This window comes from Neodiprion virginianus, chromosome 4, assembly GCF_021901495.1.
Source record: "Neodiprion virginianus isolate iyNeoVirg1 chromosome 4, iyNeoVirg1.1, whole genome shotgun sequence".
Classification (NCBI taxonomy): domain Eukaryota; kingdom Metazoa; phylum Arthropoda; class Insecta; order Hymenoptera; family Diprionidae; genus Neodiprion; species Neodiprion virginianus.
Window position 1 is genome coordinate 30,127,571 of NC_060880.1, and position 25,174 is coordinate 30,152,744.

The 25,174-nt window shown below is 40.0% G+C and overlaps 2 protein-coding genes across 11 annotated transcripts in view; one reads left to right on the plus strand and one right to left on the minus strand.

The window, feature by feature from the left end:
• Nucleotides 1-25,174, minus strand: part of LOC124302658 (HEAT repeat-containing protein 5B) — a 77,174-nt gene that overhangs the window by 36,716 nt on the left and 15,284 nt on the right. The window contains exons 1-2 of one of the 9 annotated variants that reach the window (XM_046759037.1): nucleotides 14,784-14,972; nucleotides 13,628-13,755 (exon numbers count right to left, since the gene is read on the minus strand). The exons of 7 other annotated variants lie outside the window; for them this stretch is intronic. Coding sequence is in view for 1 of the 2 variants with exons in the window: in XM_046759033.1 (XP_046614989.1) it covers nucleotides 2,456-2,460 (5 nt within the window). In the remaining variant the exon portion in view is untranslated. Of the gene's footprint in view, nucleotides 1-2,455; nucleotides 2,653-13,627; nucleotides 13,756-14,783; nucleotides 14,973-25,174 lie in introns of those variants that run through there. One more of the 9 variants, XM_046759033.1, reaches the window with a different exon arrangement.
• On the plus strand, nucleotides 89-24,076 carry LOC124302661 (scavenger receptor class B member 1). Of its 2 annotated transcripts, none has more exons than XM_046759048.1 (11): nucleotides 89-526; nucleotides 4,901-4,998; nucleotides 12,635-12,726; nucleotides 13,105-13,265; nucleotides 13,446-13,590; nucleotides 16,846-17,046; nucleotides 18,664-18,824; nucleotides 18,988-19,274; nucleotides 21,520-21,638; nucleotides 21,857-21,982; nucleotides 22,278-24,076. In XM_046759048.1, exons 2-11 carry the CDS (start codon nucleotides 4,965-4,967, stop codon nucleotides 22,569-22,571), a joined length of 1,620 nt encoding a protein of 539 aa, XP_046615004.1. In that variant the 5' UTR covers nucleotides 89-526; nucleotides 4,901-4,964; the 3' UTR covers nucleotides 22,572-24,076. The 2 variants fall into 2 exon arrangements, with proteins under 2 accessions (XP_046615004.1, XP_046615005.1); XM_046759049.1 differs by lacking the exon at nucleotides 89-526 and adding an exon at nucleotides 4,636-4,781.

Genomic DNA, 25,174 nt, shown 5'->3' on the forward strand with positions numbered 1-25,174 from the left:
AAATCCAACCGATCCCTGGACGCGGTCCCGGGCGGCGGAAGGGTCGGCGGGGCCAAGATACCGAGACTATATATAAATGCCGAGGAGTCGACGGAGGCCTGTTAACTCCAAACTTCCTCGCGTGTTATACGTCCTCATATGCGTGTCGTCCCAGGGTTAGATCGGTAGCGGCGTGTTAAATACTGATCGCCGATTGCGAGTATCCTTCGAGCAGCGATTACACGCGCGTACGACATCACGATAATTTTGATCGAATATCCGAGTTATATGTTTTATAGATATGAATAAGCAGGCATATACGAACAGTGGATAAGGTCGAACAGAGGATTATTTGCCGATTGTGAAGTGTCGCGGGATCGGAGAAAGAGTAAATTACCGGTCATCGACCGTACAATCGCACAAAGTGGGGAGGATTACTCTACCCTGAAAATCGGATTCGCACCCCGTCGCAGCATATCCCACGGGTCCCTCTACAAGGCGGGGGAGGGGGGGGAAAGAAAAAAAACGCCGACGTACAGAGCGTTGGGTGAGTTTTGAATCCTTCATTTTTCATCGAACTAGTTTCGCTCGGTCCGTGATACGTTCCCGCGTTAGCCTTTGCGTACATATAATATACATAGACAGCCTTGCACTCTCGCAGTGCGGATAATTATTACGCAACGGACCGCAGACTGGAAACACGTTGCTGCTGCTGCTGCACCAAGGCGACAAGATTGTTCGCAACGTGTTTTCGCCGAACACTTACGTGTTCGAGTTAATGGCCCGGGGGTTGGTCTCGTTTGAAAGCTCCTTCAGGCTCTCGAGGGAAAGCTTCACGCGCGTACCCGGAATTCTAAGGGACGCGTCCTGGAAGCCCGTCGCTTTCCTGGATTCCTTACACCTTGTCTGACTCGAATAGCTATCAGGCAGTTGGCGCCGTCCACACTGATGCATGCGGACGTCCCTCGCGTTATTCCCGAGACACGTGAATCTCCTGCAGGATTCTCCCTCTCTCTCTCTCTCTCTCTCTCTCTCTCTCTCTCTCTCTCTCTCTCTTTCTCTTGCTTCAGAATCGCGTACGGAGGGAGAAATTGAGACACCGGAACCATTCCGGAGATCCAACTTTTCCTCGACCTTATCTCACAGGGCTACTTTATACATACATATATATGAGCGAGTCTACCAATTCTGGACGTATGTGTAGCAGCGTCGACCTTGTTTATAAAAAATTTGATTACCCGCAAAATAAAACCAAAAACAGCTTCCCAACGTGTATAGTTTTCGAGATATTTCGGTTAGAGTGACTGAAAAATTTAAGCCGGATGAGGTACCTTTTAGAATTTTACTACCGAGTTCCGGTTTAACGAGGCTTCGTTTGAGGCTGAAAACTAAATCTTCGAAGCGTACGTAAAAAGAAAAAAATGAAAATTTATCGTTTTGATGCACCATTCATTATGAGCTATAATTCATAAATAAATACAGTATATACGAAGTGAAAAAAAGTCATTGTGAAAATTAGCGAAACGTCACTGACCCAACTATGTCGTGAGGTTATATACGGCGAAGCCAATGGCATAGTTGAGTCAACCTCTCCGCGTAGTCGAAAGTATTTCGTCGAGCAAACTACGCCTGTATTTACGAGAAATATTTTGGTACTTGAGCGAAGTAAGTTTCGTTTTTCGTACAATTTTATAAAGAGTCAAGGCAACAATGCCAATTGCTGAGAGAGACACTGTGATATATCTACACACGAATGGAGTTCCTAACAACAAATCTGACGAACCGCCAATCGATGATAAAATTAAATTATGTGATAAAATAAGACAAATTTTAGCCACTTGCTAAAACCATATAATCTTGTTCAATAAATATTGCCTTGTTCAATAAATATTGCCATTAAGCTGTTTTGAGCGAGAAGTCGCGTGATCGATTAACGAGTCTTTCGGAGAATTTATCTAATTCCAAATTATCCATGTATGTATAAAAAAAAGTGATAAAGCAACCTCGGCTGTGGTCCATACTTATAATCGAGTAGAAAAACAGGTATTCCTTCTTTCGACGCCGATCTTTTTCTTCCGGTTTCGGTTCTTCTTATCCAACCGGGTCTCGACTTCAATGTATAAGATATTAAATACGAGAATATTTATATATTTACATATGTGTGTGTATACGTATATGCATATATTCGTGTGACATTTGACCGATGCAAAAATAGCCAGTGTTTTTTCTCCACCAATTAGATTCAGTATACGTGTTCCAATCAAATCTTGGTCGCATCAAGCTCATATATTATTCATAAGTTCACGACGGACAAACTATTCGGATACATTTTATACGAGTCGTTGAAAAATCAATATCATGCATCTTGAAAGTGCCGAGCCGATCTATGGAGTTGGTAATCTAATGGAGTCTGGTGATCCTGTAGCGCTTACCGCTTTTGATCGATGATCGATGCATCTTGACAGCTCACGTTTACCTCATAGATTGCGCTTATTGTAGTTTCGCGTCGCTCATCTTCACGGATGCCAAATTTGCTCCTGATGGTTTTCTCTGGTCGTAGTGAACTTCATTTGTTGCCTCAGTACTAATAACTATATCACGTAATTCAGTCGCGAAGAAGCAGCAACAAACCGATCAAAGCAATCCTCGATAAGTCTTGGGAGACCAGATGGTCTTAAAAAAAAACAACAAAATAAAAAAAAAAAAAAAAAAAAGACCTTACCTCACAGAAAGTATAGTATTAATAGGTTATGAGTATACAGAGAACAGTCGATCTAATGATTTTCCAAAGTTTTTACACCACGTCCAAAATATGCTTCAATTGGCTTGATGCTATTTCTTTTTTCGTTCTCCAAGTCTAACCAATGAAAAAGATTTTGGCGGTATATTACAGGAATGGTATCTGTGAAGGGTATCACGGGTCTCGTTATCAACGCAAGTCACGCGTCAACGATTTATTCGAGAGAAGTTCCCAAGATTATATATAAGAGCGACAAAAGGAGAAGGATACATTCCGAATTCCTGTATGTAAGCGTTTTCGTATCTCTAACGAAACAATGATAAAGAGAAACACTGAATAAGAGAATATCCACAGGGTGAGAATCGTCTCATTATTTCGATGCGACGATAAAATGAACAAAGACGTGCGTTTTAACGTGCTATTTTAAACAGAACCGATAGATAAAGAATACAAGATAGTACAAAAGATATATTCACGGTCAAGTCTATGGAAAAAATAAATAAATAAATAAATTTACAGCATGTGAATTATAATTGCAACGACGCGCGAAGTCGGGAAGATAGAAGCGGGATATTTATACTCCATGCAGATAGCCAAGCCGTTCATTGTTTCTTCGAGGATTGAGAAAAACTGAGATCGAGGGTTGGGTTAGACGAGGAGACGTATAACTTCGCGAGTGAAACAAGGCTTTCAAATCGAAATATGCAGTATTGCCAAAATATTTCAACGATTGACTTGGATTACATCGAGAGTACCCAGATATTCGAGAGTGATAAATATTTGCCTCTGCACCTGCTAAAAATGTTAATAAACTAATACAAACGAAAAGTAGTAAAAAATTGTCTACAGTTTTTAAATCTATAGAAGAAAATAAATTACCGAATCAATTTACAGACTTTAAATTTCGAAGACTCGCGGAGATCAGACAGTGAGTTTCTAACACATAGCAAACCGCGTTTCTTCGCTACAATTATTAAAGTTTTTTTTTTTTTTTGTTCCTTTCTCTTTTTTCGAACAGCATATAATTGATAAAAAAAAAAAAAAGTGAATATGGTAAAAATCAGTGAATTTGGTGAAAAAACCAGAGAACTTTCGAATGACTGGAAATACCAAATAGCTTGAATCTCTTGGAAACAAACTGAGCAATAATTTAGTTTTCACCGGAAAAATTAGAACAAAAAACACATAAAATTCGATTTGACAAATAAGAACGGTCAGCGCTTGCAAACTTCGGTTAAAAAACTTGAAGAAAATAACCACGCGCGGTGAATTTACCGTTTTCTATTCATAAAAACACGCCAGCGGCGTTTTGTGTTGAAAAACAAACTTGTATTACAGGCACATAAAAGTCATGGACACACAATTAATAAAAGATACGGCTAAAATTTAAAAAGTCCTCTCGTATGCTTTCAGTGATAGTATAATTATATGTGATAGAATTCGAGGCCAAAAGCATCGGGTCAATGCATAGAAGGGACAAAAAATAATTCTAACGGACCGATATTTGCCACGTAAAAAAACTGCACTTTTATTGAACGTCGAACTCCAAAGTTGGGTCGAGTGAAAAATCGTGTAATTTGCGAGGTTCAAAGAGACATTTCTTGAATTCATATCACACGGTATACAAAGCAGGAAAACTAGGATCGTTGAGACCAGTGTTTGAAAATAAATGCTTTTCATTTTCTTCTCATCTGTTATCAAATATTCTGCGATTACTGCACAGCGTTGCAAAAGTAAACCAATAATTTTTAAAAACAACAACATTCCAGTTGGACTCATTTGCGATCCTACGTCTAATTCGTATGAGTCGATTTGAAGATTGACCTCGCAGAGAACTATGAATTACTATTTACCGAATTTATTAGCACCTTCCTGTTTTCTGAGGACGGAACATGTTTGCGGCTTAGACTTTGTATTTTTAGCTCCCTCGGAAAATTCCACTCCTCGAGAGCAAAAAATCTGCCAATATCGGTGATTTATTTTTCGGAAACTTCCGAGGACGCATGAATAGCCGGACTTCAATTCAAATACACCGTTTCGCCGAATTTTAACGTTCTCCTTGGTAGGTATAACATAGGTTAACGAAGGGGGAAACGAATATTAGTTGTCAGCCGTTGAAATTGTACGTGGACCAGTAATTTTCATGCATTATATTAATATCTGTATTTACGTTTGCTTCAGGACCCGAAAATCCGGCCGGTTGGAGGTGGACGAATTTATCAAAAGAAGCCAAGACAGTCTCATCATGAAGGCCAACGCGCAATTACAGCAATTCAAAAGTGAGTTTTTCCCATTTTCGATAGGATGAATAAATTTTCAAGGTACTAGAAACTAGAAATTTTCATCGCCCACGTCGCAGCTTCATATTAATTATGAACGAACGTGTTTGTGCATCAAGTTTCTGCGAAGGACTCGAATTTACAATTTGTCACTCACAGGAGCTGTCCGAAAGAAATATCCGGCGCAGCAATCATCCGATTTAAAGCCTTGGCATTTGTGGCGTCAGTTAATGATCAACCGCAAATTTAATATTGCGGAAGAAGCCGAGTGGAATCGCGTGTATTTTACATGAGAAAACCTCTCGTTCCATTCGCTCAAACATTCAGCGCCATGTTTGAAAATTAGATAGCTGTACACGAGAAGAAACATTTAATTTGTTTACGTGGTAAAACGACGTTTGCGATTTGTTCATCGCTTTTTAACTCGTGGTTCCAGGCTATGATCACTGATTAAGTTGCGAACGATGGATTTCCAGGGATGGACAAGAATGATGGGTTTAATTTGACAGAGTGAATTAGATTCAACATACTAGTGGATGGTTAATTTGCACCAGCTACGGTTTGAAGTAATTCATTGGAAAAAGAGAAAAGAGAAAATCATACGTTAATAAGGTGGATATTAATGAGTTTACGAGTAGGCGTGAAAAGAGAAACAGCGTGACGCAGACTGAAATCCGAATTCGCCAAACTAATTGCCAGTTATACGCTAGCCATAAAATGAGAATAATTAAATTCTCACATTCGCGGGAAAAGAGTTGCCGTTTCAACATTTCAATTTTGTTTCTTTCCATCAATCTTTATTTCTTACTTTTAAGGTTATTATGTCAAAGACGCCAAAGTGATTCTGTCACGCTTTTTCAACACTTACAATTAGCGATGTGCGTATACATTCATGAGTATATAATGAGATCTCGATTAACAATTCGAAAATACAGTACGAAATTATGGTACGTTACGCATATAGAATAATAGGTGCAGATACATTCTTTATAGGTATGAGAAAAAATTTCTCACACTGCTTACCGCTACGGAACGTATGATAATGTGGAAGAAACATAAGTACAACAAAATGAGAGTACAATCATAGCACTGCATGTAGAAATAGAAAAAGAAATACCATTTCGAAATAATGTCAAGGAAGTCTTTTGCCAAATAAGGCTATTCAAATAAATGAAATGGGACACTGGCATCGTTGGACCGCACATTTAACCCTGCACATGCATAATCTGCGTATAGGTATGTGACTGATTGTAAGAATTACTCAAACTTCTTGAAACTGGCCAGCGATCCTATTTTTCGGGAATCTTTTATTACTACCATTATTGTTATTGTTATTGTTATTATTATTATTATTATTATTATTCTGCTACGCCGATCTCTCGTTTCGTGGTTGGAACCGCATTATTAATCTTATACGTCGAGTAGATAATTTTTGTAAAAAGGTGAGTCATGTCTTTGCGACGTTCGCGTTTCCGACGCATAATACATACATCTGTTTACGCCATGTTACGGACGACTGATTTCCGCGGCAGCTGCGGACTGTAATGCAATCAACGAGGGGAGGAGACGTTACCTCACGACAACGATAACCGGGTTTTAATAAAGCTGGTCAGGTAAATACATGCACGTGTATCTGGGCAAAATTACTAGGTTTTAGGAAAACGAAACGTACGTTACGCAATCGTTTCAAATGAAGAATGCGCGGGTTCTTGATCGCAAACCCTTTCCGAGCTACGCGAAATTAGACATTAGTTGAATCATGTGCACGTGTTTTACATATCATCCGTAGAAAACTGCGCAATCGAATATTAAAATCGTATGTATTCAGGTTACATCGAAAAAGAAATTGGGTAACCCGCGTAACATTACGGCGTCGACGAAAGACGGCCACTGTCACGGTCGATTTCGCATTTCCAGGTCTAGAGTGGTGACTTTGAACTATGCGAACTGTAAACAACAAATCTCTGACGAACTAGCAATGATTGGTAAATGTTTTTACGCACAAGATTGATTTTTAATACAAGATCGGTACGTTGTCCTCAAATTGTTGCCTGGTTTATTATACGTGGTGTACGACGTTATGACGTCTTGACCCCTGATTATAGGTTTGGAACCCGATGAAGCGGTTAGAAAAAACTAACTCCAACATCTGGATGGAATGTACCTATTATAATAAATTATCCTCCGTGGAAAATTATCGCGTCAGAATGTTGCGAATTGTTGTTTCACTTGACACAGTTCTTTTTTTTTTTGAAAAGGTTTAGCACGCAATCGATAATATAATGTATAATACGTATTGACTTATTTTTCAAAGTCAACTGCAATGACTTGCAAGCCTACAACGTATCGCGGATGATACGGCAATTAATTCATGTCCCACTTAGAAGTGACAAATAGGGTTGAACAACAGTAATAACAGTGATTTGTTGATACACTGCAGGTAAGAAAACATACTGTCATTCTGACAGATCGCATGTTCGTAAGAGTTAATATTCCGGTTCTCAGGTGTGTCGGGCATCTTTGATATCCTATATTTTCTTACAGCGGGTAAACTCTAAATATTGCCAAAATTTTCTCAATTTTTTCTGTTTCGCTGAAAAACTAATTTGTTCGCGTCCCGTGAACCAAGACAAACAGCCAGAGTTCTTTTACGCGAAAAACACATCACGCGTACGGGGTATAGATAATGATAATGGAACGACGAGTCATCATCGCTCGACGAAAAATGACCGACTAGCGCGCTAATTGCTGATTATAAACTCGGCGAACGGGCGAATCCATGTGCGTCATATGAGGGTCAAGTTTAATGAATGCAAGAACCCCATGCGACGACAGCCTGTATGGCACTTGGAAAAGATACTCCGCTCTATAACCGATTAGCATATGAGAATTATACGATTTTTTGTACGACGTCGGTGTTTCAAAGTGGCATCGTCATTTTTTCAACAAAATTATCATGTCAACTTTCTCATTCAACGTTTCCTTATCGATATTGATTACTTCCCGCGGCTGGTTTTTCCGTACCTACTTACACCTGCAAAAGCTGCCTTACACCGCATTCGATTTTACAAACGGATGGGTTATACCTCGACTATGAATAAAACCGGTTTCTCGTAAACATTAAAGAATTATAAGTTATATCCTACTTTCACAATAAAATCAATGAATACCGAGAATAGGCCGAAGAGGACGAAAGATTTTTACACCCAGCATGATAAATTGTTGACGAGAGTACTGCTAACCTCTGTTAGATCATTGCTTGGATATTTCAACGTTAAGTACACCACGAGGCATAAACGTACCGCATATACATATGGTAATAAAGTGCAATCTGAGATTGAGCCTAACGAATAAAAGGGTCCTCTGTGCGTAGTGAACGAACGTTGTCGCGAGCCAAAGAAATCTCACAGCAAATAATAAAATGTGGAAATCGGATATATTTTGGAAAACTTGTACTAGTGTTGAAGTCTGGAAGCTGATTGTTCTTACAATAATACCGGTTGACGCACCAACCGTACAAACACGAAAAAATTATAAAACATTTGGCGATGATCGAATATCGTAACATCGTCAGCCGTAACAGGATGTATAAGAGATGCGAACACGAATTTTATACAAAGACATATCTAACATTTGCCGAAAAAAAAACACTGTTGTTTGGCAGACGAGTAAACCTTGAAAAGTGCCAAAATCTCACGAAGATATTGTATACATACGGAGACCGGAATGTGTCCAAATGGTTGGTTCGTTTGTTTGAAGAAAAATTGTGCACAGAGACCGCAAGCACTGACTAAACTTGCACTCATCGTAGTCGTCCAATATTTGCCAAGCGTTGCGAGGACTAACCCGGGTTGCAAGTTAGTAGTTGTGCACGTTTTGCAATTTTGCGGACGGTTCGCAATGGGCATCGTATTGGAGGACGCACGAGCTTCAAAGCCTGTACTGCGTGTGCAGCTCGTTCGAACAATGTAATACAGCAATGATCTATGTAATGTAATAAACGAAATGGTTCAGGGGTTTGCCTCATAATGCAAGTCGAACAAGGCGGCGCGGCGTCGCGTATACGTGCCGACTGCGAAGGACTATTTGATAGGTACATTTGCATCGCTATCGTAATATCTACTCCTCCATTTCCATGCACCATGTGCGGCTATGCGAAGACTTGAATGGGCATAGAAACCAGAGGATAATCGTAAAGAAGACCAGGATTCATGCCGCGGCCCGCCTTTGCGTGACGCATTCGTGATTCATGAACGATGACGGACAACTGACATTGACTTGAGAAACGACGCTTACAATTAGACCAAAATCATGATCAACTTTTGTTGGCCGATATTGTATACTCGCACGGATCGTGATTGATTTTAGAGTTGTGCCGGATTATGTGTATTACGTACCGTCCGACCGGTGAACCCCGCCTGTGTGATGAATCAGCCTCGTAGAAAATCAAATAACAATTATTTACATTGAATATCCATAAATTTCTCTGACCAAGAACAGTTTCGTACAAATATGTGCATAATGGCATACCTAGTTATAGTCGAAAATGGCATTGAAACGCGTTGATACCTAGAACTTATGACCGCTAAGGTGTTCAAATGTTAATTTTGTGTAAACAGACACGAGCGAGAGTCAATATTTATTGTGAATCAGTCGGAAAAAAATCGGCATGTTTACACCCGTGCCATGACAGGTGCTGTAACGCCACGGTACAATCTATGATAAGGTGAAGTCACACCCTCGTGATTAGACAGCATCGTTTCTATGGCTCATGGAATTCATTAATCGAATAAAAATTAACAACGCGCGACTGAAAATTGTTTTCAAATATTGCAGTTTCCTGGCTTTCCTGGATTCATTTACAACGGTATCTGCGAAAATACGTTTTCCAAATTCGCTTTTTGACGTCCGTCAACTTTTCATCAGAATTAGTAGCGAAATCGTGGAAAATATTTTTCAAATCAATTGTACTAACTTAGTATCACTTTTTCTTCCAAAATTTTTCACGATTTCTTTCCAACGATACTGTACAACTAATTTAACACTAATTTTTTCGACCACGTTCCCTAACACCGCTAATACAGAAATCAATAAGCTCTTCATCAACACTTATTATAGACAACTCACCGAAATCCGCAGCAATCTCATCAATCATGTAGTTAATGATTCAGGACAAGGTAGTTATTTGGTTACATTACAATGACCAATTTTTTTCTGACCAAGATTTGTTTCCTTTTTCGTTTCTCAATTTCATTCAACTCTCAACAACATTCATATAAAGATATCAAATAAAAGAGTAAGAACAAGAACTACACCGTATTCTAGACGTCTGTTAGTCTGTTAATTGAGGAAAAAAAAAAATGTTGCCTAGCGTTGTAAAATGAATACAAAAGTAGGAACGTAACTCCAGGAGCAGAAACCTGCTAACCAACAATGACAGGAACTAGATATTAAATATCAGACTGTTGGAACCGAATTGAGAATTCCGGTGCCAATCAAAAATGATCGAGCCCGCGCTGTAATTTCACGGTACCTAAGTAATTATGGTCGAATAAATTGAACGGTGGGACGACGGTGCAAAATAATAGTTGGACGGTGTGAAAGAAGAAAAAAGAAATAGAAATCCGAGTGGAAGATATCGAAACAGTTCGACGAGAGCCTTGATTAATTCTTGGATCTTGATGTGTCATGTGGGCCAAGGTGAGTGACGTTTGGGCGCACTGACCCATTATTGATGCCAAAGTATCATCGATTCATACAACTCGATATAAGATGTGTGAATATTTAAGACTGGACTTTACACACGGAGACATTCAAACCTCCCAAAGTCACCGTTGATCCTTGAGAGGCAAGTTACATGTTTAATCCTACTCCTAGACAAACACTAATAACGCTTACTGGTGCCCCTGCAAATTGTAATATCCACATGCCCAAAATTGTGATAGTAGTTTGCATAACCATAAAGTGCATTCAATTGTTTCTTACATGTGGAAGATCGCACTCAGTTGATCTTTCGCGTTTTTTACATTCTCTGAATTAATGAATTATCGTGAATAATTGTTTTTTTTTCATTGCTTACATCAATCATAATATCAATTTACGTCACAAAGAAGACTCTCACTTGTAATATTCAGTCTCCGGTTGATGTTTGAGAAATGTATCTGACGACTTTTTCCTTGTCAGTTCATCCTCACAAAATAGTTATAATTTAATATGAACATTTAATTTAGGCGAATAAGATTCCCGGTTGATATATCGTTGTGTTATGGATCGTGATCTTTGGGTTGAATATAAATGTCAGGAAAAAGATAATAATGGAATTTCTACAACGCGTTTCTTCATTGATTCAAAAAAATATGAAAATGGAGAAAAATCAAATGAGCGCAATCTTACAGATCACGTAGAACGTTCATCTTTCGATAAAATTTTGCTTTTAATGCAAACAAACTTTTTAGGAGATATCACGGCGGAAAATCGTAAATTATTTTTTTTCGAAACACCCTAAAGTATGGACTGTACGTAAGAAAATAAATTTCCAGCCGATGAGCCTATTACTGTTTTTTTTTTTTTTTTTTTTGTGTATGATTCAGAATTAATCTCACAACGAAACTTTCAATACGCCTATCGTTATGCGGTACTTGTGCCATAAAATTTGAGCTCCAAGCTTGAATGGCAAAACATAAAACGAGGGGTAGATAGGGATAATAAAAGCAAGAAAAAATTCACTTCAAGGAAGATCACGGAGTAAATATTACTCAGCAATATTTTGCATAATTCATTAGTGGTATAATATTATATCACAGAAGGTCGCTTACTGGGTTGAATAATTGGCAAAACTCGCTTGTGAGCCACTCGTCGCAAACGCTCAATATGAATTTCCCGTTCATTCGGTAATTTCGCCAATTCAACCCACGCCACGCGACGTCTGGCAGAATCTTTCTGAGTACACCTTCGTTCGAATAAATTAAAATCATGAATTGCCAGTTTATATTCGTATAATTCACTATTAATGTTAAGTTGAGCTAATATTTCATATTCCATATTCCTTTCATTCCATATATTAGACGAACAAAATTGAAAGGTGGTTCAATTTCACGTATGATCGATTCTTAGATAATAATTATCACGATTTGAGTGAAATATCCGCGTTATGTGCAAGTGTGGCGATAAAGTTCACCTTTCAGTCCATTACCATACAGCATATACGGAATTGCGAAATGCGAGCAGCAAACGAACGGAGATCTGCGGTTGAAATTTATAGGGCTCATTATCGAATATGACGTCTTAATAATTAGATCCAGTTTTCTACTCCCCTTTCACTTTTAGTTTATTTTGCCATTTGAATACAGAAATCAGCATTCCAAATGATATAACTAATACCACACCGGCACCGGTGAGTGACTTCTTATACAGAGAAGGTGACTTGAAGGGGCTACATTAGAAAGGAGTCGAAGTTTTTAGCGATAGAATTTTGTAGCGATGGATGCAAAATGAAAGAAACAATTTTATAAAAAGCAGCTCTATTCATGAGTTTGTCTCGAAAACAATTCAGAGAAAATAAAGAGTGGACCTGAACTTGAAGCCGGTCAAAAATCTTTGTCAGCCAACTGATCGACGTGAAATTTTTCTGTTCCAGAATGTTTGATTCTATTCACGGTTGGGATAACATGCAGCGCATTGGCGTACGCGATCTATGTGATAAATCCAATCAAGGTGATAGTCGAACAAGTGAGTAAAATTCCAGTAGCCACGGTACAACAAGCTTATCAAAGAATCACGGAGTGAAACCGTGAATTGCGCAGTTTGCCAAGATCAAGTACACACGGGTAACTTAAGGTTAATCCTACGCATGATTCGAGGATATAGCGTTAAATGGATCCTTGACTTCCTTCCGAAGAACTTGGCGAACAAAAAAATAAAATAAATTTATATCTCACGCTCTCCCGAGTCGTCGAACGTCGACATAAATAAAATCCCACGTATAACCTGTCTCGCATTTTTGTCAAGGTAATCGTAGAGCGCACGCTTACACCGGGGTATAATGGTTTGGGACACGTTGCGGAGTGCAGAAAATAAATCCTCGTGCTTTGATCGTGCGTGTTACAGAAGCTGAGAATGGCTCCCGGTACGCTGGTATTTTCACTGTGGGAAAAACCGCCGGTGGACATTTACATAAAGGTCTACATATTCAATATCACGAATCCCAACGAGTTCATCGCGGGCACCGAGAAGCTGAGGGTCGAGGAGATCGGCCCGTACGTTTACCAGTAAGTGGGAACACAAGTACATCGATACCGATTAGTAATCAAGCGGGCGTTCGTACGTACGTGACGACGCGAAGGTAACGTCCCGTAGTGATATTCGCGGCTAGCTCTACGGTACGAGTTAAAAACCGCAGCAGTCACCGGTCCGCTCTAATGTTCAATCCTGCCTTTTTGTCTCCCAAGGGAAATGCTCGAGAACCATAACATAACGTGGAATCCCAACGGGACGGTTTCCTATCGTCCTAAGAGGCTGGTCTACTTCGTTCCCGAGATGTCTGTTGGCGATCCGAAAGACGCGATACTTCGGGTGCCGAACGTTCCGTTGCTGGTGAGTTAGGACCTGAGTCCGTACATGTTGTGCATACCTTCATTGTCAGCATTTTAAAGAGCACCGGGTCATTCTGCCAATAATAAGTAGGCCTCTGACGTCTGTGTGATATCTGCAACGATTACTGCACCTCGCTCATAGATCCTCCCGTCGTACTTATTTTGACTATGAGAAAGAAAAAGAAAACGAATAAAACTCCGTGGGAATTTCGCAGCTTTCAAAATACTCTAGCGTGACAATTTCCCGTTTCATCTTCGGCATGCGGTGATCAGTTTTTCGAGAATTGTAATTAATTCCACCTGTGATACACGTAGCCATTATATAAAATGGCAAATAATCATGATCGCGGATTTAATAGCGACGATCAATAACTCCGCGCAGCTTGCACGTAACGAAATTTATACATATTAATTATTTGACCCTGTGATCGCAGTTTTTTTCCGTACTACCATTTATACTTGCTAATTTGCAGCGGTGCAGTAGACACAGATTTTTTGTTCCGACTCCAATTCTGTTTACGACGTTCTTTTTTTCTCTCTTTATTCTCATTCGAATTATTCTTCTAATGTCATCGATGTGTAATACACAGATCAGACAGCTACACGTGATCGTGGCAATAAATTGTAACGGTGAAGGTCGCACGGGTGGTAATTATTCTACGAAATCCCGTGATAAGATCTACGCCTCTCACGACACTAACATGTTTCAAATTTCTCACGAAAACCAGCAAGTTTCGGTTTTTTATTAAAACTAGCATGTTTCGGCTATCACCGCGATAACTAGCACGATTCAGTTATTACCTCGAAAACTTTCATGGTTCGATTAGTGCAATAAGGATACTCTGAAGATTTGTACGGTTTGCGGTAGTCGAAGTGACTTTCATACGTTATTAGTATATTTTACAGTACAAAATCAAATAATGATAAAACGTCGCAAAGTAGAAATATTATTCATTTCAGTGCGACGAACCTGTTGATTTTCATGGTGAAATCCGCAACATATTAGTTTTTGCGGTCAATGTCGAAACGTGCTAGTTAACGTAGTGAAAACTACAATAATTGCTAGTTAGCGTTAGAAATCTGAATTGTGCTACTTTTCGTAAGAGGCGCCGATATTCGATACAAGCAGTTTTCCTCCATCTTTGGTAGTTTCTCGGTTTCTTCGCAGCCAAGCCTTAGATTATCGGTACGTACAGTTTCAATCAGCTCTCGAGGTGACTCCTCGCACTCGGTATTTAAGATTTGCAAGTCCGAACGGCACGAGGTAATTCAGGCGAGACTATAAGGTGCAAGGCGTGAAGTCAAAAAGATCGTATCACTTCCCGCGCTGCCTCTCAGCTCAAATAGGATATACCCACAAGCTGAAAGTTGAACCCAGCAGAGATACGAGTGGATAAGAATATAACATTTTACAGGTGGATAAAAGCGAGCACCTAATCAGAGTCCGAAAATGCGAAAAAAGTTACGAGGGCGCGGATAGTGCGTGATTAAAAGGTCACAAACCAGATGCTATTAAATAACATCTTGGAATTCATGATTGTAATTGTGGTTAAATTGATAGTATAAATAGTTCACGGATATCGTATTCGATTGTATAGGCTTGAAGCTAGTAATTGAACCGATGAGAAAAAATATATATTGAGTATTATAAAGATTAATGATAGCGAAACGATCTATACATGTTAAGCGCAGTAAAAAGACAAAAAAAAAAGCTGTTTGTTTCTCTCGGAAGACCTGACAATACCTGTCACTTGACACTGGTAAACAATTATGCCAATTAATTATGCAATTGATTCGATTATACGTGCACTTATCCGTTATTGCCACCTCAATAATTATGTTCATCCTCTAACGCGCGTTACAGGCACGTATATTTGTATTTCCATGAGCTTTCTATGCGAATCAACAGTACTTATAACCAATGGTAAATACATAATAGCTTTCAACAACATCTCGTACAGTAATTGGTAATTACATGGTATTATCAACACGATTAAGTGTTCAGTGCAAGAAGTTCGCCACTTATACCGAGTACGTGATTGCATATGTTTACATATCTTCTGAATTTTAAGGAGAAACATCATATATACGCGGATTCCTACGAACTCAGGATCTTTAAAACATCTCATTACTCCGGCAGTGAAATGACGACCCGCATTGAAATTCACTCTGGAACAATAGTATACGAAAATTATTCAAGACTATCCGTATGTAAAATATTCTTTACATCTGAAAGCGGGCACTTTGACTGAAAAATTTCACTCGGTTGTATTTTTTTTTTCTATTTTTCGCAAAAAAAAAAAAAAAAAGTATCGCGTTGCACGGAATTTCACATTAGGGGGGCCTAATATGTTTTACTATTCAACAACCGCCCTTGAATATAACCTTACCGTTAGATAAAAGTTTTCTGAAAGCTCAACTCAGCTCTCCGAGGTTAGTACAAGGTATACGTAAGCTGTACTAGCGACGACTGCAAGTCACAATTTCAGAGAATCATTTTCCCACTTGGCACTCACCGGCTCAAGTAGCGAAGACAAGCCAAGTCATACCTAAGTATAATTTAGCTGGAAAGAAAGGCTAGCACAGCAGTAGCATAAATTCGCCCTTTCTCGAGGGATGGAATTTATTCAGCATTATTCATCAGAGAAAGAAGCCGGGTCACGCCGCAGGGTTTTCTCTTTTCCGTTTTTTCCTCCGTTCTACGAATTTTTCTCATGCCCGATTTTTTTCTGCTTCCTTATTTCTACCGTTTGTTCCGTTTTTGCCTTCTCATACATTCTAGAAACCGTGGCGATACACCGAGCTTATATATTATTAAAAACGCGTAGGATACGGTACGGCCGGTCCTTTTATTCGAAATATTAAATTCCCTTCAGCTGACAGTCGGACGTTCAGCGAAGCAGTCAGGGAAGAAAAACGTCACATTGCTCGGCGGAACGCAGTTAGTGTAAAATAAGAGCGCCGATCGAGGGTTCGAGGGACGCGCGAGCACTTGAACGTGAAATTCGTTCAAGTATAAATTCTTAAACGTCATCCACTCGCTTCGATTCCAATCACCCTCTTCGTTAGTCAAGTGACGTGTAAAGGTGCTCGATGTTTTAAATTTCTGCTATCGGAAAGCTTTCCCTTCAAGGAAAAGCGTTTCCAAACGCGCAAATGAATCGCGTTCTCGTACCTACGTTCCCTCGCTAAACAACTAACTTCCCACCGGAGCACGAAGAAGATAATTTAGTGGTTTCTAACCATGCATCGTCAGGGAGTGGCGTCAGCCCTACACGACAGCAGCTCCTTCGTGACGGTTCCGCTGTCGGGTTTCATCGAGTTGCTGGATAGTCAAACGATCCTGAACATCACCGCCTACGATTATCTCTGGGGGTACGACGACACTCTGGTTCATCTGGCGAGCAACCTGGTTCCAAACTTCGTCAACTTCCGCAAATTTGGTCTGATGGATAGGGTGAGTGTCCGCTTTAATCATCTGCTTTAAGATAACACTTGCAACGCTGGAACGTTGCTGTATAAATATGAAAAATCGCGGGTCGGTGATTTGGAGCGCGCCTTTTGTCAAACCCTGCAAGTGTGCCGGAGGCAAGAGCAGCTTTGCACTTTCGGTTAAACGAGGCATTGTACGTGGTTTCCACAAAATGTGGAAGGGAAAGAAATTAAAAATGAAACACTTAAACGTTGACAGACGGAGGGTTCGTGGCTCGACGGCCCTCTGCGGCATGAAGTTTGCGACGGGGGGCGACTGCTGCTGAACGTGTATACTTCACAGAATTCGTACGTAGGCGAAGTACCTTGTGTAATATTGATACGGTAGAAAAGATCGCCCTTGTTTGCCACCGCAGCTATTATGCTTCGGCTAATGGTCAACCTTTGGACAAGAGCAAGAGAGTATCGCAACCTTTCGCCTGACAAGGGTTCGCACAATTTCCAACCAAAGTGTCACGTTAATATAACACGACTGATCTAGCCTCGCACGCATATGTGATACTTCGATAATTAACTGGGACAAATCTGTTGCAAATAAAAAAAAAATGGCAAATTCATGTTTTATTCGGCGATACATGTGACGGCGAATCGGTATTATAATGCTACAACTGAGCTGGGGATTAATCGGCTTACGTCACAATTCGCGAACCGGTTATACGCGAGTTGTTACATTCAGGTGACTTATTACCTGAATAACTCGCGTTTCAATATGCTTCACTATTCGTACGTGCAACGCCCGTCTAAACACATTTTGCACGATCTCTTTTGCTCGGCCTTTCTCGTTCGACTGACGGGAAAATTGCGGACCTGTATGTTCGTGGAACCAAGTCGATATGTCAGCCGGGTGATATTGCTTCATCGGAACTCTTAACGAGCCTCCACTACGGCATATTAATTATTGGTCCAATCCTTTCACTATGTAGACACGACCGTGTATAAAACACCTGCTCTCTCAAGTGCGATCGAAGGACCACGTTAACGATCGTTATGACTGGAAAGATTGTACCGTTCTCATAACTGCACGCAACGTTTAATTTGAACCCAATTTCGGAACGTTTGACGCACGAATTGCACTAAGCCAAGACTAATCACCGTTTTGAAATACAGTCTCAAAGAAAAGTCCCATTGTCTTCATTGGACCGACGTTAGCGGAATATTTGTAAGTCGGTGGCCAATTGTTTGTAGCGTTTAAAGCTCCACTGCAAAGTGGGAAATTACTTCCTACTTGTTTGAACTTTTGCTTGCCACTTAAGTTACAGTTAAAGACAGAAAAAAAGAATTAAAATTAAATTTTAAAAAAGTCACGCTCCGTCTGTACGAAAGCGTTTCAACATCGGTACAATACACATATAGAACCAGTATTTCACGTGTTTGGGTTTAAAGTTTCAAGCGACAGCCTCGCATTTGAGGAGATATCAAGTATGAACATTGCAACAAGTTGCAAACGGTTATAAAAGATACTTCGTAAAGTTTTAAGTAGATTTATACTTTTACGGATATTTATGTTTGACCGTAAATTTGGGGGCATAGATAATTCATGAAGATTGACGATATATATAAAAAAAAAAAAAAAAATTCACAGCTTTACGACGAGGGGAATAATCTCATGACGATGAATATAAAAAAGAATGAAAACATGACGGATGAAGATGGACGGTATCTTAGCATCGAGACGCTCAACGGAAATCCGGGACTATCAAACTGGGGTTGGGTGCAGACCGAAGCCAATGAGACGAACCCATTGTAAGTTTTTGTTCCTTAAGTTCCCAAGGGACGCGTAATTTTTTTTAAGTTACATGAAGATCAATTTTTTTCCAAACTTCCATTATTATTATTATAGCTTTGTTATCAACATCACCGGCTGTTTCAGTGGTGCCATGAACACGTTCTGTTTGAATATTTCTAGAAACACGAAATGCAACCGCCTCCGTGGTTCGACAGAAGGTACTTTGTTCCCTCCGAACCTCGACAAGCACGCTGTATTCCGTGTGTTCAGAAAGGCTTTCTGCCGGACTTTGCCGATCAATTTCGTGAAGGAAGTGACTACGGAAAGCGGGCTTCCCGGTTACATGTACAATTTCGTGGAAAATTTCCTCGATCCGCCCGATGTCAATCCCGACAACGAGTGCTACTGTCGCGAGAAGAAGAAGTGCCTGAAAATGGGGCTTTCCGACATGACGCCGTGCTACTACAGTGAGTCCGCAGTACATCCTTCCTTATCTTTACTCGTAAGAAAGCTGGGACTGTACCGTTGGTATTTCGGTTTTTCATTAAACAAATCGTGACTCAGGGCAATATAACGATCTGACGTAATACGAATTCAAGACTCAAAATTTGTAAACTCGAAATGTAAATAGAAACTTTTTTGTACTCTTGTGTCTTAAAGCGTATACCTACTTAGAAGATAGCCAATGCCGAGTACTCGTCCTGACGTCCTGTGCGATCGGGTTTTACCAGAAAAATTACGTCATGTACACATACGAGTACTTGGATATCCACGTGTGCAATACATGTATATGCTGTTCGAAATTCAAGCATAGAATTTAAGAGACGGATTTATCGACTGCGCGGATGCGACAGTCGAAAATATCGCACCTTGTAATGACACTGTCGTATATACGTAGGCATTATTATTTCGCAACATAAAAATTAACCGCAGCATTGGAACGCGTGGCAATGGGGAATGATGTTGAATAATTACTGCGTGCAACGGATGAACGTTCGAATCTACTCGTGGATTTATTTTACGTAAGACAATCACTTTCGCTGTGGATTACTTTTTATTTCACGATTGATGGGGAGGCCAGATCAAATGCGCGTAGTCTGTCAGCTCCCCGTGTATTAAGTAGATATACGTCTAAACGAGGACTGATCTTGTTGGAAAAGATTTCACGCGCCCTTTGGACGCTGGAGAAAAAATTTATAGCTGGTAATATAAGTTGAGTCGATTTTATGGTCTGCGAGGAGATTGTCGATGAGAGTACACAGATTTTCAGTTTCGCTTCTGTTCCCATTTTCGGCATATTTGTTAAACGCGTCATAATCTGAAAGTTTTATACAGCTCACTGTACGCTTCAACACGTCGAAGTGTTACAATAATAAATTTTCATCTGTGAATATTTAAAATTCACATCACCTACATGTCGCAGCGCAACTGAATGGTTAATTATTGGGGAAGAAAAACGATTGGTCCAAATCTGAGTCTGGAAATTTAAATCACGGTTAGTTAGCTTAATTGACACATCAATAAAACATTTGTATATGTATACATTGTTCGGTATAAATTTAAAATCGGATTATCTTTCCTAAAAAGTGATACTGTATGTATACGTATATAGGTACGTATATGCGTAGAAAGCTGTCGCAACTTTTCGTCAACCTTTGAAGCGAAAATGGTTCGGTCGAAAGGTCGCGATCGAGGCCATTCTTGTACAAATGTACCAAGCCTACGAATTGCAAACTTTTCAACCCCTGCTCCAGACGCGACTAAGAAAGAACAGGCGTTGAATTCAATTCTTGTTAAATCGATACACCGAGAACACTTATCCAAAGGGTCCCGAAACACGTAGCTCATTTAGATGACGTAACTGAAATGTCACGCTTTGAACTTTGCCGTATAAAGTCACGGTATAGCATATCGTTATACCCTTTTAGGGCCAGCATCACGACCGACCAGCGTCTTGTTCTCACGGCGTTTATGATCCGCATGCATAAACGCGAGTTGGGTGCAATTATCATGTTTAAGACGATTACGTAAAATTGTACGTTGCGCGTGTCAACTTTCTCATTCTTTCACCAACCCGCGATGATATAATACGCGATATCTCAGACCCCTGTCCAGAGGTAATACAAATTCCCCAAGTCGTTCTGCGTATGAGCGCTGACTTCCAGGTCAAGCTTCTACACGGGTCACCGCGTCCTTCGCATTCATGTAATTTACACTTTGCTGTTGTGCCAGCAGTGAGCGGTACATACTTTGCCAATTATCACTGTACAGCTAATTACAGGAAAAGGCTTTCAGTAAAAAAAAATTATTGCAAACGCGCCACGCGCACCACCGTAGAGGATAAATAGAATCGCATCGCGCCTCAAACTGAGATCCAAGATAGGAACAACATTTCTCGATGTCGAAGGTCATATATGAAAGTCAAAATGTGTTTAAAGTTTCGGCCCTATGAGGGGGGCCCACCTTAAATCTAAATTTCATTTTATTTTATTCAGAGACCGAGAAATGCTGTTTACGTATCGTTGATAAGGTCGAAAAAATTATATCTCAAACCTTATCTGTAAACTATATCCAGTTTCCTGATTCAGAGAAAAAAATAAAACAAAATAAGGTTTCGTTTAAGGCGCATCGATTATACCGATTCAATGAGACGGTAAAAATTACAACACCGTGACAGGTCGTTTTAATCGGTTGTTTGTCGACTCGTTATAGATGTGCCAGCTGCAATGTCAATGCCACATTTCTACAAGGCCGATCCGAGCCTGCTAGAGGCCGTCGACGGTCTGAAGCCAGACGAAGAGAGACACGATACCAGAATCATCCTTCAACCGGTACGTAGACCCGAATCAAAGAGTCGTCGCAGTTATCTCCGACCGTCCGTGCAGGATGCTGCAACGCTGCATTCGTATCTGCGACGCGCGTGTATATTTACGCAGTGAACCTTGAAAGAGTTCGCAACGTTGCGAAACGCGACAGTCCCAACCAACTTTTGAACAATCTCAGCTTCGTTTCTCTATTTCTATTTCATTTTGCCTTTTTCTTCTCACAGACCGTCGGAATACCTTTGCACGTCAACTCGAGAATGCAAACTAATCTGGTCATGGAAAACGTCCAGTGGAGTGAAAGGATTAAACCTTTCAACGACCTGACGATACCGCTGATCTGGACGGATTTGGTAAGCTTTACTATATTCCGAGCACAGAGAGACAGAATATTCACAGCAGTTTTAGAGTCACGTATTTTATGCAGCGAAAGGAAAGAAAAAAAATCACTTTCAAATTTAACAAAGGTGAATGAAAACTTTATACTGATTGTCCGTGACAAGTTTTGCAAGGAAAGCGATCGTTTGAATATTCTGAACAAGTCCGACGCGTCGCGTCATTCGATATATGTACAAACGAGGCAATAGTTTCTTGATTTTTTTTTTTCACCAAAGTGACTTTTAGAATTTGTCAATTATCGTATTTCAGTTCATCCCCGAACTGCCGAGCGATCTGATCCTGCTGCTGAGGCTGGGACTACAGATCGGCCCGGTCGTGCAGACGGTGGTTATCAGTATTTTGGGTGTGATTGGTGTGACTACCTTCATTTTCTCCCTCTTGAAAACCGTCTGGATTGTTCACCAGCAGGCCGAAGAGGACAGCAAATCGGAAGATTCGAACGACCTTAAAATCTCACTGGGTTACGGCCAGTACAGTTCAATCAGGATTTTACCAGCCATCAAAAAAATAACGTCGAGAACGGATCTCTTCGCAAGGGGATAACAAAGGAGCTGCAGTATCAACCCGAGGACAGATACCGTAAACTGTGATTCTTGTTGCTCGGAAAATAAACTTCAAATTGATCAAACTGTCATTTTAACGACCGTGAAAAAAATTTTGCGGAAACTGCCGACAGAAGATATTCAAACAATGAAAACAAAATTTAAGAAATCGCTGTATAAAAAAAGGCCTGAAAGGCGGTTCAGTTATACCTACGTATGAATTGCGAAGGGGCATAATTTATGTTCTCACCCAACGTGTTTTTCGTTCAAGTATGTGTCAAACGTTCGATAAGTTTGATAATCCTACCTAGAAGATTCCGTATCGTAAAAATGATCCGCGAGATTTCGTCAGGATCCTAATACGCGTTTGAATAAATTCAATCGGCACCCGGACTTTTCGGAAGCATCGCTAGCCAAATTTTCACAAGTTACTGGCGGCTCAACTCGTCAATGGCTTGCCACCTACTTTTGCAAAGCCAAGCCTGAATTGAAGTAATTTAGGTTAATCAAGGGGATATCAGTGACATTCCAGAATAACCGAATCTTCAGTGACGAATGCGAAGAAGAGCCCGTAACAACCGCGTCGAAGCAATCGGTGTATAATTGATTTATCACGCGTATTTCTGTGTACACGTATTCGAAGAGCGTAGAAAAAAATGACAAAAGTACAAGTGCGTGTGCGTGTATACTATAAACACTCAGTGCTGTATGAGTAAAGTATATAATTTTGCGGTTAGAAGATTTCACCTGAATGAGAAAAAAAAAATTGATCCGTACCGATCGAAACTGTTCGATCTTTCATCGCAAGCAAGTGTCCGTAATGTTTAATCTCTGTCAATTTTGTATAGCACACAGTGAACACTTAAGACTGATTGGAAATAGAATCCACCATAATGAAAAACGTTACTGTTATATTAGAAGCGATTTAAAAAAAAAGTAAGATTTCGCGATAGTGTCGGAGCAAATTAGTCGTGTAGCGCGACATTCCACGCTACCGAGTCCTCTATCCCACCGCAATTTCTAATAATCGCGGTTTTCGCTTCTCTTGATTCGCGCTCTTTTCTTCCGATGGCCAAATTGCTGCGATTTAAAAATTATTATTATTACAACGGAATTGATGATGAGATTTAGGACTCGGTCGGATTGGATTGGCATAATAGTCTGCACGGCATTGACAACTAAGTGCTCCGATTGACAATGCATCTAAGGATAATTAGGTTCCACGTTCACACATTAGATGTAAGTATTTATCTATGTAGGTATAAAGATACATGGTATAAAGGGGTATTGTACGTTAGATATAAATTTCGTCGTATGTATAATACGTATATACATATGTACGTAATGTATTTATTTGAACGATCATTATTAAACATAATGTGTATAAATTTTTTGCTGTACACATATGTAATACGTTCGATAAAATAATTATTAAAATAATAAATTTGTACGAAACACCTGGTGGAAAATCAAATGTTTCAATAAAGGATATTACATATCGTTTAATCGGAGTCTAGGTACACGGCTTGTTCACGCCGTGGCTTCGTGGATGGAACTTGTTGGGCAACTATTGTACGTATATCGATAAAACAATATGATCAATGCAAACTGATTGCTCCGCGATTTCCACCCGGGAGAAAGGAAAAACGAAATATAACGGGCAATTTCACAGAAATGGGATATTGACGTAAATATAATAGCTTGAGAATAGAGCTTCGAGTATCGGTCGAGTTATTTAATCCGTTTTACAATCCCGGATTGACAAAATAATAAAATAAAAGTATAAAGTCGATATTTTGTACATATGCGATGTTTGTTAGTTTGGAAATGCAAAAAACACCATCAGATCCGTGAATGGCGAGTTTTCCCAGTACAAACAGAACCCACCCGGGATACTCTGACTGCTCCGCGTACCTTTGCCAAATCAATTCGCCGGGAACCAGAGAAACTCATCGGTCGACCAAACTTCCGAAGGAGTCAATATATTTCACGCCCGACGAATCCCCTTTTCTCGACGGCCTCAGGCTTCTCAGTTCTTCGTGGGTTCCAATATCTTTTTCTCCGTCCCCTGCCCTCTCCCCGCCCCTACTCTCTTGTTTTTTTTTTATCTCTGCAGTTAGTTCTCATCGTTTTAGCCTTCAGAACAAAAGCAAAAGCAAAGGTTTCATCCCACGCATACGGAAAAAGCAAGAAACTTTTAATCCCTTTTACCTGACACAGAGCTGATTCTTGCATCGCAATAGCGACACGCTCATTTAAAGAAAGACGAGAAGAACGATTCAGAACTGCGTGATATAGCAAAGCCAACGCTTTGTATATACCTGTACAGAGATGGACAGAAGTGGTTAATTAAAATAATAACACAGCGCGCAATCTGTTGAAGAAAAATACTCTACAGCTTCAAGTTTATGGTATGCGAGATAGAAGACGCTGATTAACAATAAAAGAAGATGGAACGGCCAAAGTACAATTATTAATTATCGCATCAACTTGTTAGCAATCTCAGAGCAGCGCGGAGTTCTCAAGGAATTCTCCGGATTGTTTATTTTCCTAAAATATTTGCAACTCGCTTGAATTTCTGCACTGAACCCGAAACTCTGAAAT